Source organism: Myotis brandtii, unplaced genomic scaffold (genome assembly GCF_000412655.1).
Source record: "Myotis brandtii unplaced genomic scaffold, ASM41265v1 scaffold670, whole genome shotgun sequence".
Lineage (NCBI taxonomy): Eukaryota > Metazoa > Chordata > Mammalia > Chiroptera > Vespertilionidae > Myotis > Myotis brandtii.
This window is the reverse complement of record NW_005370611.1, coordinates 72,007-88,965: the sequence shown is the minus strand read 5'-3', so window position 1 is coordinate 88,965 and position 16,959 is coordinate 72,007. Positions and strand designations below refer to the sequence as shown.

The 16,959-nt window shown below is 39.6% G+C and overlaps 1 protein-coding gene across 1 annotated transcript in view; it reads left to right on the top strand.

Moving 5' to 3' along the window:
- The window catches only part of LOC102243406 (hydrocephalus-inducing protein homolog), a 128,518-nt gene that overhangs the window by 95,218 nt on the left and 16,341 nt on the right, over positions 1-16,959 (top strand). The window contains exons 15-16 of the mRNA XM_014529142.1: positions 1,388-1,552; positions 2,722-2,874. Coding sequence (XP_014384628.1) covers positions 1,388-1,552; positions 2,722-2,874 — 318 coding nt within the window. The remainder of the gene's footprint in view (positions 1-1,387; positions 1,553-2,721; positions 2,875-16,959) is intronic.

The following is a 16,959-nucleotide window of genomic DNA, read 5'->3' as shown; positions in this document are numbered from 1 at the left end:
CAGCAGGCCAGCCCTGCGCAGTGCAGGTCACCTCAACAACTCTGAGCAGAGCCTGCATCTGGGGTGATGGGGAAGGTATTTCTTCACAACTGGGCTGGGGAAAGGGTGAGGTGCTTGCCTCAAGCACAACATTTAAGGTGGAGCCAATAAATTCAAAATAATCAAGATTAACATTTTCATGCCACATTTTATGAAATCAATATTAATGAAAAGTCCATGATGAACGAAATATAAAAACTTTATATAAAGACAGAATCAGTATTACAGTGGGGCCTTGACTTACGAGTTTAATTCGTTCTGAGACCGAGCTCGTTAAGGAGCTCTTAACTCAAATTACTCTATCAACTCAATGCAAAAAATCGGCAGAGAGACAGCTGGTATCTCAAAAAACTCGTTAGTCAGGACACTTGTAAGTCAAGGCCCCACTGTACTGGTTTTCCTTATGCCTCAAGCTCCAACGAGGCAGAGGGACATGCAGGTAGATGAGGCCGCGTTAACCCAGTCCAGGCAGGGAAAGACGGCGGGGTGCTCCGGACAGGTGACACCTGCATGCTCTGCCGTCCTCTCCAAGAGCCCAGCTTCTGAGGAGTGCTTCCCAGAATTCCCTAAACTTATTTGGCCATGGGGTTTTTAAGGTTTTGTTAGTGGTTGTTGTCATTGTACAAGAGCTAGTGATAGGCTGGGCAGCGTTCATTGGTAGACACTGGTCAACATTCATTCATTTGCCCACCTATTTCCCCATTTAAAAACCCATTTAAAAAACATGTACTGAGCATATGTTTTGGGCTAGAAAGTGGGCATTCAGAAGAGGCTCAGGTTGTGCCCTAAGCAGAGTCCAGCCCATGGTGACAATGGACACATCGATAGTGTGGGCTGTGGAAAAGGACTGCAGGATGCTCAACTCCAGGGCACTGGGATCCCTGGGGGATTCAGGGCGAGGGTGCAGGCAGGTCAAAGGGAGCGGGCATTCCAGGAAGAAGAAACACGTGCCAAGAGCTGGAGGTAGGGGCAGCACCATGTGTTCGGGAAGTACCAGTGGCCTCTCTTGGTGGAACACAAAGGGACAAAGTGGAGGGAGTGTGGAGGGCCAGGTAGGGAAGGTGGCCATGGGCAGCTGCTGTCCTGAACGGATTCATGTTGTGGATAATCTCTATATCCTGTTGGGTTGTGCACTTTGAATTTAGGGCCTTATGCACACTCAACTCAATCAAACTCCCTTTTGGCAGAATTGGGGTGCTCATCCCTACATACTTGCTTAAACAATGAGACATTTCTAAAGAACCTCCATGGACACAGGACAACACTTGTTGCAAAATAATCTAATCTGCTATTGATTGTATACCCTGTCGGGGGCTTGCTGATCTCTCTGGCTTGTCTCTCCCACCAGGTAGATGAGGACTCGCCCGCTGTGTTGCTCTCTAGTCCCACCCCCTATGGAATCATCCCTCCCCAGAGCACCGTCCACATCCCTCTGATCTTGGAGACCCAGGTCACCGGGGAGCACAGGTCCACGATTTACATCTCGGTCTTCGGGAGCCAGGGCCACCCTGTGGTGAGAGACGGTTTTCAGATTGCAGTCACATTGCTGTACTTCTTACCAAACCACACGCCTCCGCTTTTAAGGCACAAGCCATATTTGCATGTCCTCCCGTTGTTTGTCGTTCTAGAATTCTACACTTTCACTCCCTGGTAAAAAACAAAAAAACAAAAAAACGAGCAGTACGGTACTTGGGGAATCTATTTGCGGATATCTCCAAAAGAGTGGTGTTTGTAGCACTTGTTCTGAAACCCCTTTAAGGAGGTTTTCACACAGAGACATGCCTGACCCTCTCGAGACCTATCAGGTCGGAATCTCTGCCAGGACAGCACACCTGTGTATATATATTTAAAATGAGTGATTCTCTTTTTAAAAAAAATATTTTGTTTATTGAAAATGCAGCTCGTGTGAGGACCACTTGCTGAGCAGCCAGCACTTTATGAAAGAAAAAAAGCCCCTTTTCTGGCTGAGGACACAGGGCGAGGGGCGTGGAGCAAGGTGGATCTCAGCCCCCAGCCTGCACAGCTGTGTGTGGCGGACAGCCCTGTGTGCCACTAGACAAGCCGCAGAACACGGCTCAATCCAGCCACTTCCAATTCTTTTTTTAATATACTAGTATATATTTTTATAGATTTCAGAGAGGAAGGGAGAGGGAGAAAGAGATAGAAACACCAATGATGAGAGAGAATCATTGATCGGCTGCCTCCTGCATGCCCTACACTGGGGATCAAGCCCTCAACCTAGGCTCGTGCCCTGACCCGGAATCGAACCGTGGCCTCCTGGTTCATAGGTTTACGTTCAACCACTGAGCCATGCCGGCCAGGCCACTTCCTATTCTTACGTGCCAGTCCTCAGCCCCGTGCTGAGTGTTCTTGAGGCTGGAGTAGTGGGTGGCAGATAGAGGACCGTTATCTGGTTTCCCCTCGGTGCACAGCTCCGGGCTGACCCAGGGAAGCAGACCACCCTGGAGGGAGTTCAGACTGGATTCAGAGGTCTGACCGGCATGGCCGTCCCTGTGTCCCTCTGACCGCAGAGTACCGGGGGGAGGGAGTGAGGTCCTCCTGAGCAACCTTTTGTGCCCCTGCTTCTTGCTGAAGAGGTGGCTAGAAACTTCTGTTTCAATCGAATTGAAAGGCCAGCCACTTTCAGCTGTTCCCGTGTTCCTTCTGTGTCCGGGAGCACAGGTGTGCCAGCTGAGGAGCATCGGAGAAGGCCCGGTGATCTGCGTCTGTCCCCACCAGGTGGATTTTGGCAAGATCTTCGTCCTGAAGGAGTCCTCCAGGGTTATCAACCTCTCTAACCAGTCCCCCATCCCTGGATTATTTCAGGCACACATGGTGAGTAGGCTATGGGACTCCCGTGTGATTGAAATACAGCCCTGTCTTTGCAACAAGCCTTTGAAAATGACCGCCAGACGCAGACAGTTACCTGGTTCAACTGCATGCAACTGTGTCATTCTCATCCTCAGTTCCTTTTCATGGTAGTCATTCTGTTGACTAAGAAAAACAATATGCATGTGCAAAACAATACGCAAGCAAATATATTTACTGTCCCAGAGATTTCCTTACTGAACTGCACCCAAGCCCAGCCCCACATCTCAAGAAAACACCTTTTACATGTCTCTGTCACTGAAAATGCTTCCTTATGTGGAATTTGAACCCTTTTGGCTACAAATTTGTTGGTATGCTTACTTTTATTCTCTCTTCCTTCTAGCAATAGTTTAACATAGTGTATAAGGATGTATGAAATACAATAAGGTAGTATTTGCCAAAGGTAGAAATTAAAGAGTGAGGCAAAGATAGATAGAAAATAAGTCTGTCTTATTTCTGTGTATTCTGTAGTGACAGTTAGATTTGCAGGTCTTCTATAAACTAAGTTTTGAACAGGGATAATATATTCTTTTTGCAGAATTTAGGAATTTCTAATCCAGTAATTGAAGTATTCTTGGTTTTGGAAAACATTTTCTAAATTTAAGTATAACATTTAAAATAGTATAGCCCTTCTCCTATTCATAAATTATTGACATTTGAATGAGTGCTAACATTTGATTTTAGTATTTGTCAGATATTTTTTAATTTTATAAAAGTCCCTGTCAGAATGAATAGGATCGTAGTTTTCTGCTGACTCATGACAGCTCCTCAGAGTCATTGGTCCCAATTAGCAGCCATTCACCATGATCATTATTCCATTTTATCACCTTTTGTCATTGCTCCTTGTAGAGACAGCCATTTCCCAGTCACTGCTCTTTTTAACATGAGGCTCAGACACAACCCCACTCTCCTTCCAGTGCCTTTGGACCTTGTGTAGAGAATAATTAAAGAAAATTCCTACAGAAAAGATGCCTTTGCTAGTGTTTATCCAATTAATTGACGTGTTTGGTGGAAAGCATGGGAGTTGATGGGTTTGGTGAATTGCTTAAGAAGTGTTGCTTCCAATTCAGTTTCTTAAAAAATATTTTATTATTGTTGACTGTATTACAGATATTGCTGACAGATATCCCCCTAATTCCCCCACTTTGCCCCTCTCCACCCAGTCCCTGCCCCATCCCAGACCATCCCACACTATTGTCTGTGTCTATGGGCTATGCATATATGTATATAAGTTCTTTGGTTAATCTCTTCCTACCTCCCCCCCACTTCCCCCCTCGCCCTCCCCGCCCCCGAGCTTCTTCAGTCTGTTCCATGCATCCGTGCCTCTGGATCTATTTTGTTCATTAGATTCCACATATAAGTGAGACCATGTGATATTAGTCTTTCTATGACTGGCTTATTTCACTCAGCATAAAATTAGGTCCAACCATTCTGTCACAAAGGGTAAGAGATCCTTCTTTTTTACAGCTCTGTCATATTCCATCGTGTGAACATACCACAGCCGTTTTATCCACTCATTTACTGATGGGCACTTGGGCTGTTTCCAGATCTTAGGAATTGTAAATAGCACTGCTATGAACATAGGGGTGCATACATTCTTTCTGATTGGTGTTTCAGGCTTCTTAGTATATAATCCTAAAAGTGGAGTTGCTGGGTCAAATGGTAGTTCCATTTTAAATTTTTGTAGTAAATTCCATACTGTTTTCCACAGTGGCTGCACCAATCTGCATTCCCACCTGTAGTGTATAAGCATTCCCGCTTCCCCACATCCTCACCAGCCCTTGTTGTTTGTTGATTTATTGATGGCAGCCATTCTGGCAGGTGTGAGGTGAGTCCAGTTGTATGTGTAGCGTTCACATTGGTGGAGCAAAAGAGTGTTTTTGGTACATTTCAAGAACAGAGAGCAGGTCAAGAATCTATTGTTGTTTTTGCTAATCTATTGAATGACCCAACTAGGTGTTAAAGTGGGACTTTCCCTTTCCACAAAGGTTTCATGATGCCATCTTTTGATGCTTTCACATCATCTTAAGTCAGCCAGCTCCGGTTCCGAGGAGCCAAATGTGTGCTCTAAGTCAGCGGTCGCCACCCTTTCGGACCTCACGGACCACCAGTGGTCTGCGGACCACCGGTTGGCGACCGCTGCTCTAAGTGACCTGCTGTAGAACGTGCTTTCCCCTCAGTCCTGTCTCAGAAAGCCGGTGTCTATTGAGTTGACCGCCCTTATAGCATCAAAGTTATTTCAACTCTAAGTCTCATGGGTGAAAATGAAACTCTTCATATTTCCACTGGGATTTTTGCTGGATTTCCTAGTAAATACTATGTGTGTTAATATTATAGAAATCAAATTACACTAACTTAGAAATTAACTACAGTGGGAAGAAATAGAAATACCTTTTATTAAATTTCAACTTAATATACAATACTAAAACTGCAGAGTCATTCTTACAGGGATTACTAAGCATTAGGAAATAGTTTTTGTTTTGTTTTTTAATCCTCACCCAAGGATATTTTTCCCCATTAATTTTTAGAGAGAGTAGAAGCGGGGGAAAGACAGAGAGAGAAAAACATCGCTGTTACAGACATATCAGTTGGGGCCGAAGATCAAGCTTGCAACCGAAGTGTGTGCCCTTGACTGAATCAAACCCAGGACCTTTCAGTTCACAGGCTAACATTCTAACCACTGAACCAAACCAGTCAGAGCAAGAAATAGTTTTAATTAATAGTTATCTTTTCCCTAGCTAAGCCTGCAGCTCAGAACCCAGGTAAATTGTGCTCAGATATTTCTTGCACTTAATTTCTAGCTCAGTGAGAAGTAAGTAGGGTCAAGGACGCACTGTTCACCTCTCCTATTTCTATGAATTCAGGTCTAGAAGTTCTTTTCTTTCCCTGTGGCTGCCCTGACGGGAGGGGTCATCCTCGCTCCTCTTCTGGCTGCCAGTGAAGGTCAGCCCTCCCTCCCCAGCTGCGGGCCCCACTGTCAGCCATCTGTCCTGCTCAGCCTTGCACATCAGGACAGACATTGTGATTAGATTCTCCCTCAGGAAGAAACATCTGTTTGTTTTCAGTTGGAGGGGCCTGGAGATGGGAAGCTGGAAGCCCACCTTCCCTGTGATGTTGGGAAGATAAATGACCCTAAGAGCGATTTTGAATTTCTCAGAAATAAATGCTAAACAAAAAAAAATTGATTTTTTTTCAACACTGAATTCCTTGGTATAATATGTGTGAAGATTGTGTTTTTTTTTCTGTTCCATTAAAGCTTAACTTATCCTGAGAGTTAAAAAAAAAAAATTGATTAGTAAAAGAAGAGTGTATTGTGGCCGGGAGCAGTAATTTCTCCTTTGCTGTGGAATGCCTGAAATACCAACCTCCCCGAAGGCTTCCCAATGCAGACTTAGAACAATAGAGTGAGTCACCTTGGTTTGGAGGGTAAAAAACGCCAGAATGTGAGCGCAGAGCACAAAGGCCCTCTTGGCAAGAACTTTCGGGCTCTGCTTGTACGCACAGTGCTCCTCCGGGAAGATGGATGTCCTTTCTCCTGGTGACACCAGAAATGAGGGTGAGAAGATAGTGGCTCCCCAGGGCCTGGCCCTCAGCGCTGGGCTGGACACAGATGCCTTGTTTGCATGGGTGCCCCTCACCAGGTAGAGCAAGCGCCTTCATTCATTGCTCAGCGCTTGTTTGAAAGCATCTGGAGCCCTTTCCCTTTTCATCTGGGCTCTAATGCAGCCTCGGGTACCATTAACTTGAGAACGTGTATGCAGATGTCAGTGACACCTTGGGATCCAGCGGGCGCTGAAACGTCTCCACAGCGACCTTCTGCCTCTGTGGTCTGCGGGAGAGGCCGTGCAGTTAGATTGGAGTTTTCAGGATCCAGGAGACAGGAATTCTGTGCCTCATTCAGGCGTGGCGCTTTTTAGGCATCTGTATTCTTGGTCACTTGCCAGACATCAAGGGAATCGTTGGGCCTTTACATCTCCTGCGGACCCTAAGCCACCAGGTCATTTCTTCGTTCAAATGGGGACACCCTTTCTATATTTACTTGTTTATCTGCCTGTCTCCTTCAAATGACAAGGGTCTATCCAGGGGTCCTCAAACTTTTTAAACAGGGGGCCAGTTTACTGTCCCTCAGACCGTTGGAGGGCCGGACTATAGTTTAAAAAAAAACTATGAACAAATTCCTATGCACACTGCACATATCTTATTTTGAAGTAAAAAAAACAAAACGGGAACAAATACAATATTTGTATTTGCATGTGGCCCGCGGGCCGTAGTTTGAGGACCCCTGGTCTATGCTTTGAGTTCCCTACACCTAGCAGCAGGATTGGCAGTTATAAAGATGACAATACAATGACATTAATTATGACTAATGTTTATGTCGTTCTGTTTGCGACTTTAGATGCTGCATTTCATTTACTATGACTCTGAGAGAAATACTGTTACAATGCCCATTTTAAACAGGTAGAGACAGAGGAGCAGACAGGATAAGTAAAGGGCCATAACCTGAAGTGGCAGAGCCTGGTCCTCACTCCTGGGGGTCTGATTCCAGACCCGTGCTCTCTTCCCTGGGGCTGCTGTGCTGCCTAACTTTGCCTAATCAGTGGTTACACTAGTAAAAATGAACTTAGAAATGGTGAAAAGATATTGGTTTGGGGTTCATAAAAGACCCTTAAAGATAGACACCTAGCCCGGCCAGCGTGGCTCAGTGGTTGAGCGTCCACGTATGAACCAGGAGATCACTGTTCAATTCCTGGTCAGGGCACATGCCCAAGTTGTGGGCTCGATCCCCATTGGGGGTCGTTCAGGAAGCAGCCGACCAATGAGTCTCTCTCACCATTGATGTTTCTATCTCTCTCTTCCTCTCTCAGAAATCAATAAAAATATATATTTTTAAAAGATAGACACCTAGAAGAGCAGGTTTTGCTAAAAGAACAAGAGAAGAAATTGAGCATTTCTGAAATAGACAAAAGGACCAGACATTCTTCATTTTATTCAGAAAATATGTTGAAATGTATATATGCAAAGAATCTCCAGAATGTCATTTTTCAACCAACCGTAATTCTTTCAATTATGTATTTGAAATAATAGCACAATCTCCTTCCCACTTTTTTGATCCTTTGTAATATAGTATAGCAAAACAGTCAGTTCATATATGTAAGTGAGTATAAAAATTTCTCACTACTATAGCCCTTAAAAGAGATTTAAATACAAAGTTATGACCCAAGGCTGAAACCCTGGTCATGTGCCCTGACTGGGAATCGAACCAGCATGACCTCCTGGTTCATAGGTTGACACTCAACCACTGAGCCACACCAGCCGGGCACGTCATGACCCATTTCAACAAAATAAACAGACAAACTCAGAAGGAGATTGGCAGGCATTTTGCATCTGTCCATGATAGGAGAGAGTGAAATTGTAGGCATTCCGGAGAGCTCGTTTTTAGCTTGTGGTAGCAGCTGGTTTGCTGAGATTAGTAGCCACACGACGCTATCCCTACCCACCTGAAGCTCCTGTAGATCTAGAACTTAGTTCTCCCTTCACTCCCTTTACTTTACTAGTGCCAGAGAGATTTCTAATGGACAAGCAATAATTCTCCAAGGCTTTTTGATAGATGCTGCTATTAAGATATTGCACCCCATAATGTGTGGGAAGCGAAGGTAGAATGAGCTGTTCCTCAGCCTTCAGAGGGCCGATTAGCTCTGCCCTCAGAATACCCGTTACTTTGATGGAAGGAAGCAGGTAAGGGGAAAAAAGGTATAAGGAAAAGGAAAAGAAATGGGCATGCATCAGAGACCAAATGCAGTTGTTTAGTTGTTGTTTCTGAGGGTTTTGCAAAATAGTAGCTTTGTTTCCTAAAACATACTCAGTCATAATCTCCGGTTTTTAGCTCATAGTTAAACTCTTCTGTTGCATGTGATTCATGCCGTAGGACTTTCTGTGTCCTCAGCACAGCCTACGCCCTTTAGGGTTGCAGTGTCTACTCTGAGGTTACCCATCAAGAACGGCAGCCCCTCCGTTGTAGCTCAGGGTCTGTACTGTAATCAGTCCTCTTCTGTTTCACTATGGAAATATTTGATTCTAGAAGTCAGTGTATATTTAACACATCTTTTTAATACAGAAAAATTCAAGAGCTGCACTTGGCTCTCAGATCTAATGCATGTTAACCTTTCCTGCTCTTACCTCAGGTCTTTTATTTTGAAAAAATCAAATATTGAAGTTGGAGTTTCATATATTCTTTTCTGCCAGTCCCATTTCCTTCTCTCCCCAGAGGCCACCTTATCATAAATTTGATGTTTGTCCAGGCCATGTTTTTTTATATCTTATTTCAGGTATATGTGTATTCATAAATACTGGATAGTGGTATTTTGTTGCTTTAAAATGTATATAAGTTGTATTACTGCACGTAACAGCTTACAACTTGGTTTTTAGACTCAAGATTATGTTTCTAATATCTATGTTAATACATAGAGACTATTTAATTCATTTTAGGGGCTCTATGTATTCCATTTACCAGTAGTATGTTTGTTTCTTTGCCTAGTTGTCAGTTGGGTTATTATAACAATGTTGTAGTAAACAAAATATGTCCCCTTGTATACATATTAAGTATATACTTTTGAGTGTATATATATGGGTATATATCTAGCAGTGGGATTGTCGGGTCTAAAGACAGGTGGATTTTCAACTTCATTCAATATTGTCTAATTACTCCGCATTGTGCCCTTGCGGGAGTGTTTGAAATATCTATTTCTCTAGTAGGCTAAAACCTAGTATGGTCAGACTTAGTTCTCACTACTCTGAAAATGAAATACAATTTAATTTGTATTTCCCTTGTTACTACTGAGGTTGAAACATTTTTTTATCTGCATATCCTCTTATGCCAATTATTTATTATCAATGATCTATTTGTAGATGTTCTTTATACATTGTGGATACTAACCCTTTGTTTATAATGGAATTTTAAATATATTTTTAATTTTGATGTCAACTTTATGAATCTTTTACTAGGTTTCTTGTGTCTGTTTTTTATTTGTGGTTTAAGAAGTGTATCTCTGCTCTTCTATTTAGATCATTTTAGACACTTATTTTCCAGGTCTGTAGTCCAGCTAAGTATATCTTACCTAATAATAGACAAACATGTAAATTGACCATACCTTCGCTATGCTAACTAGCCAATCAGGAGAGTATGCAAATTACCCTAACAAAGATGGCAGTTAATTTGCATATGTAGGCTCCAAGCAGTGGAGCGAAGCCTGACAGCCCGGGGGCGGAGCAGCGGGTGCCAGAGGAAAACCGGTGCCAGCAGCCAGGGGAAAGGAAGGCCTATTGCACGAATCTCTTCATGCAACAGGCCTCTAGTTTTTATATATAATGTGAGTGAAGTCTATTTTTTCATAAAGAAAGCCAGTTGTCCTATCACCAGTTACTTAAAAGTTCTTTCATTTTCCACTGATTGGTAATGCTTTTTTTCTGTTATACTTCAGAGCTAATTTGTGCCTGGGTATATTTCTAAGCTTTTTGTTGTATTCCATTTATCTACCCCAGTGTTAATACCCTCACTGTCTTAAATGGTACAGTTTTATGATAGCAATAATAGCTTAACACATAGTATGTACTAGTCTCTATTGTTAGTCTTTTGTGTGTATTATTTTATGTAATCCACAACAACTTGATTAAGTGAATTTTATTATTATCTCTATTTTACTTATGAGGAAAATGATGCACAGGGGTGATGAATAAGTAGTCCAAATTTACACAACTAGAAAATGAACAGTAGAGCTGAATGCTACTTTGTTATCATGAACATATGCTGAAACTTAATGCATCTTCCATACCTGGTCAGATTATATGATCTTTCTGCTTTAATCCTGCTAGGATTTCTTTTATGCCCTTTAGTAAAGTCTTATACACCCTTTGTCATCTCTTCAAAGTTCCTTCTCATAAATGGTAGCTTATTTTCATTGCATTTTCTAATTTTATATTAATCATATACAGAATACTATTGAATTTTATATAATCCATTATATCCATCTTGCCGCACATCTCTTAATTTATTCTAATTGCTGGTAAACTCTCATCTGCAGGCTTCCTTCCCAGTCTTTATATCTTACTCCTTATTCTTGTCTCATCATGTTGGATAGGATCATCAATGCAATATTGAATAGTACAGTAGGTTAGAATGGGCATCTCAGTCTTATTCTTGACCTTAATGAATAAGCTTCAAATGTTTATCACTTTAAGCAGAATACCTCCTGGAGATTTTTGGTAAATACCTGTGTCACATTAAGAAATTCTCATCCATTCCTACTTTGTTATCATGAACATATGCTTAAACTTAATGCATTCTTCATATCTAGTCAGATGATATGATTTTTTGCTTTAATCTGTTAATATAGTGAATTAAATTATTAGATTTTTCTTCTTGTGAGCCATCTTTACATTCTTGAGATGAATCCAACATTATTATTTGAATACATTGCTGGTATCATTTCTATCATATTATTTTAGATTTTGTGTCTGTTTACAATTTTTTTCATTGCACTTTTCTGGTTTGGATAGCAAGAATGTTATATTCTTATAATATGAGTTAGCTTTACCTTTTCCCCAAGATTTGAAAAGATCTTTTTATCATCTACATAAAGTAGGATCCATTCCTTGATGATAAAGCCATTTAGTCACAGGATCTTGGTGTGTTTATTGAGGGTGGGAGGTGTATAGGAAATGGTAAGGAAATTTTATATAATGATTTTTTTCTATAATGATTACTCAGACTTAAATTTTTCCAAAAATTTTTCATTTTATCTAAGTTTTCAAATGTATTGGCATAAAATTATTCCAATATTTTTTTATGATTTAAAAATATTCGCACAGTAATTTCTGCTCTTAATTTTACCATTTTTTTTCTGTTGACTTTCTTTACAATTATTTTGTTCTCTTTCAATCACCTTAATTTGAATGTTTAACTTTTATATTTTAAACGTTAGTTTAATAGTACGTTTAAAGTTTATAAATATTCCCTTTATGTAACACACATTTTTATTTGTAATACTTTGTATTGCTATAAATATTTTATAATACTGACTGTGATTTTCTCTTTAATATGTGATGGGAATATATTTTTAATTCTTAACATCTTTATAGAATTTTAATAGATAACTTAAAATTTAACTATAATGGAATTGGAACACATAGTTTATATGACCCTTAGTCTTTGAATTTGTGTTTTGGGGAACATAGCTATGGTTGGTCTTTATAAATATTTTATATGACCTTAAAAATATATAGATAGATTCTCTAGTTATTGAGTTTAATATAATAGAGTAACCATCTATCTGTCTGATTGTATGTTTGTATTAGATCAAGCTTATTGATTGGATTTCCAAGTCTTCTACAGCCTTACTAGTTATTTGTATATGTTTCTGATAGAATTTTATCAAAATCTTACTTTTCCATTTCTCCTTGTAATTATGTCATGTGTTTCATGATATTATTTCTCCTTGGTATATTATTTCTTTTGTCATGATATATGTTGCCTGATTGTAATATTACTATACCAACTTTCCTTTAGTTTGCCTTTGCCTAGTATATCTTTTCATTTCCTTATTCTCAGATTTGTGTGTATGTATATGTGTGTTGTTAAGATCTCTTTTAAATAACGTATGACTGGATTTTAAAAACCTAATGATAGACTGTATCTTTTAATGGAAAAATGTATTCGTTTTCTATTGCTGCTGTAACAAATTTATTACCTTATCTTTAGTTCTGAAGGTCAGTAGTCTAAAATGTGCATATCAGGCTGTGTACCTTTTTGAGACTCTGGAGGCGAATCTACTTCCTTGCCTTTTCCAGCTTCTGGAGGCCACCTGCATTCCTGGGCTCGTGGCCTCTTCCATCTCCAAGGCCAGCAGCAGAGCATCTTCTCTGCTCTGACCTCTGCTTTAACCCTTACATCTTCTCTGACTCTGACCCTCTTGCCACCTTATTATGAGGACCTTTGGATTACACTGGGCCCACACCAGTAATCCCAGGATAAACTCTTCATTTCAAGATCTTTAATCACATTTGACAAGTAAGGCAACATATTCACAGATATTAGGGATTAGAACATGGACATCTTTGGAAGGCCACCATTCAACCTATCGTACCAAGACTGGCGCTTTAAAGTTTATTGTGATTATTGATATATATGGACTCACTTCTTTAGCGTGTCATTTTTTATATACTGTGCTGTTTCCTTCCTTCTTTATTTTTCTACCTTTCTGCTTTGTATTGGACTGGTAAGTTTTCTCTATGCCCTCATCCAACCACGTACATGTTTCCTGAACTTGTTTGGGAGCTGTAGATTTTATTTATTTTATTTCTTTAATTTAAGTAGCTCTACTTACATTTTTAACAAATAAATTATATCTTTTTTTTTGCAAAAATGGGAAAGAATTGAGCACTTGGTACTCCTCAAGAATAAGACTAGTACCCTATCAGACAGTTTTTATCTCTTTGCCTTTTCTCACTCCCATAATTTTTTATTATTGTGTAGAATTTTGTGTCTTCTTTATCACAAAGTTGTTGATTTTTGTCAGACAAAAATTAACTACTCACTAGTTACCAAAATGCTGATTTTTCTTCATTTTTTTCTTATTTTGCATATCGCTCTGCTTCCTTCTTAATTTATATTTCATCTTGCTAAATTATATCCTAAGTTCTAGTGTAGAGGTCTAATAGTTTATGTCTGTTTGACTATATTTTGATTTTGCCTTCACTCTTACATAATAGTTTAGCTAAATATAACATTCTATTTGACAGTTTTGTTTTTCATTGAAAATTGATCTCTCGAAACAGTTGTTGCTGATAAAATTCCACTGATTATTATTCCTTTATAGGTAATTTGACTTTCTCACTAGTTTCTATTAAGACTATGTTTTTGTTTTTGTTTTTACTTTCTTATATTCCTCTTTAATGTATCAGATGATTTGACCCTGAAATACTAGACATTTTTTGGAATTATCTCTTCAGATGTGTTTTATTCTGTCATTACTTCTATTTTCTACTTTGAGAAAAACACATCCATATATGTCTGCATATGTGTATGTGTGTATACATACATATTCACATATGTTCCTTTGCAACTCTGCTATTTTCTACTTTGAGAAAAACACATCCATATATGTCACATATGTTCCTTTGCAACTCTACATGCCTACTTTTATTTCTCATTTTTAAAATTTTTATTGAATTTATTGAGGTGACATTGCTTAGTAAAATTATATAGGTTTCAAGTATACAATTCTATAATACATCATCTGTGCACTGCATTGTGTGTTTAGCATCCAAAGTCAAGTCTTCCATCATCACTTATCCCCCACATATAAGTAAAATCATATGGTATTTGTCTTTCTCTGACCGGCTTATTTCACTTAGCATAATACTCTCCAGGTCCATCCAGGCTGTTGCAAAAGGTAAGATTTTCTTATTTTTCACAGGTGAGTGGTATTCCATTGTGTAAATGTACCACAGCTTTTCCATCCTCTCATCTACTGATGAGCACTTGAGCTACTTCCAAATCTTGGCCATTTTATTTCTCATTTATATCTTTCATCTCTTCATCTCTCTGTGCTGCCTCCTCAGTGACATGCTCTAATTTACAAATTCTGTCTTTGATTCTGGCAAGTCTAAAGTTTATCTCATCTATTTACTTTTTTATTTTTATTTTTCAATTATAGTTCTATTCAATATTATTTTACATTAGCTTCAGGTGTATAGCATAGTGGTTAGACATTTATATAATTTATGGAGTGATCCCCTTGATAAGTCTAGTACTTACCTAGCACTATACATATCTATACTTTTTAATTTCAGTGGCTATTTTTTTCAATTTCAAGATTTATGATTGGTTATTCATGACCACAATTTTTTTAAAAAAAATATATTTTATTGATTTTTTACAGAGAGGAAGGGCGAAGGATAGAGAGTTAGAAACATCGATGAGAGAGAAACATCGATCAGCTGCCTCCTGCACACCCCTCACTGGGGATGTGCCCGCAACCAAGGTACATGCCCTTGACCAGAATCGAACTTGGGACCCTTCAGTCAGTCCGCAGGCCGACGCTCTATCCACTGAGCCAAACCGGTTAGGGCATAACCACAATTCTTGATTTATATCTCCATGTTTTTTTTTCATAATCCTTGTTTTATATACATTATCCTAACCTGCATCTCTCTGAGGATTGCAGGCAAATTTTTAAATCAATTTTAGTTAGTTCTATTGATTGGTCAAGAATGAATTCATTTCACTGTTGTTTGCAGCTGTCCTTCTTAGCATCTGGAATTTTAAGTGATAGATTAATCTGATGTGGGATATGTTTTTCTCTCACCCTCAGCATTTTGCTCCCTGTGTAGCATTTTTTTTTACATTTGCCTTCAACCTGGACAACTATCACGAGTCCAGAATCAAGTGCTGAGCCTTTTTCCATGGGGATATTGGAGAATTCACACGTTCAGACATTGCATTGCACAGTGCCTTGGCCTAGTTTATACGACGGTCTCTACTTCACCACCATCATGCCCGCCACCACTGACACAAGTCTGTGTGTAGCGTATAGCCTTCTTCTAAATGCAGGGAAGCGCTCTTGGCGGGGAACCCTGGTCCTTGCCCATTATTTCCCACAGAATATTTTTGGTTTCCATTTTTCTCCCTGAGCTTCCTGTACAGGTTTCAGGACCTAGAGCCCAGGAAGTCGGTGGTTCCCCTTTTTGTCTCTGTTCCACTTCTGGTCCATACAGTGCTTATCTTGGTTTTTAGTAACTATGCCTGGTTCTTCATTTTTGTCAAAAATTTATCTCTTTTTTTTCTATGTGTTAGAGTGAAAAGCATGCTTTAAAGCTTATAAACTCATTGATTTATAGTCAGTCCTCAACTTCTTTTTATAGTACTTTATGCAGGGTGGGGCAGATGTGGGTTTATAGTTGTGAGTATGTGAAACAGTTTATTCTTGTATTATTATTTATTAATTATTGTATTATTTTCCATATGAACAACTGTAAACCTACTTTTGCTCAACCCTATAAATGATCAGTGAGCACTTACAAAAGGATGCCCAAATGTGTCTTCAGTTGGCATAAGAGCAGAGTTCTTATGTCTTGGCCTCAATTGTAACATCTGTAATATAAACTCACAGGAATAGGGAGGTAAGAAGGGAATAACATTCTATTCTATCATAGTGGGCGTCTTTTCTTTTACCACATAAAGTCATAGCCATTCTGAAATGGCTTGTGTTGCTCCTGACTTACACCAAGTGACTCATTCAGTGACAAGAGGATACCAGTGGCAAGAATATCAAGAAACTTCCAGGAGGAAAGTTTGTGCCTGACAACACGCTGTGAGCCTTTCACCTCCACCCTCACTCACTTTTACTTTGGCAAAGCTAAGTGTGAAACCCCGACGACAGATTTCAGCAGGTCGTGTTGATTATACACTACACTGAGAGAGAAGGAACACAATTGATTGAGTGTTAGATGATGTGATTGGTCAGCACCTTCCCCGAAGTTAGAATGACAGCTCTAGTGATTGAATATGATTCGTTTGAGTACAAGCTAAAGCCAAAATGAAAGGTGGAGGTTTGGTTCCCTTGTCACGAATGAGCTATCCAGAAAATAAAAGAAAAATGTATTGGCTTCCTGCATGCTTTGCAAGTCTTTTCATCTTCATTCTGCCTGTTCCAGCTTTTAATTAGCTTCAGCAAATTGTTTTTTTTCCCTAATTAATTATTATTCAGGCATACAGTTTATACTTGTCACTACAGAGGAGATAAAGGTAAAACTTCCTTTATGTGGATCAAATGTATTCTTTGTTCAAATCCCACCTTTCCCCCTCCATAAAAATGTATAACTTCTTCCCCATTACCAGCATCATCATCAACCCAACTGTTATGGATTAAATACCTGTGCCCCCCTCAAAGTCAAATAATGAAATCCTAATCCTCAATGTGAGAGTATAAGGAATTGGGAGATAATTTGGTTATAAGAGTAGAGTCTTCATGAATGGGATTAGTGCCCCCATAAAAG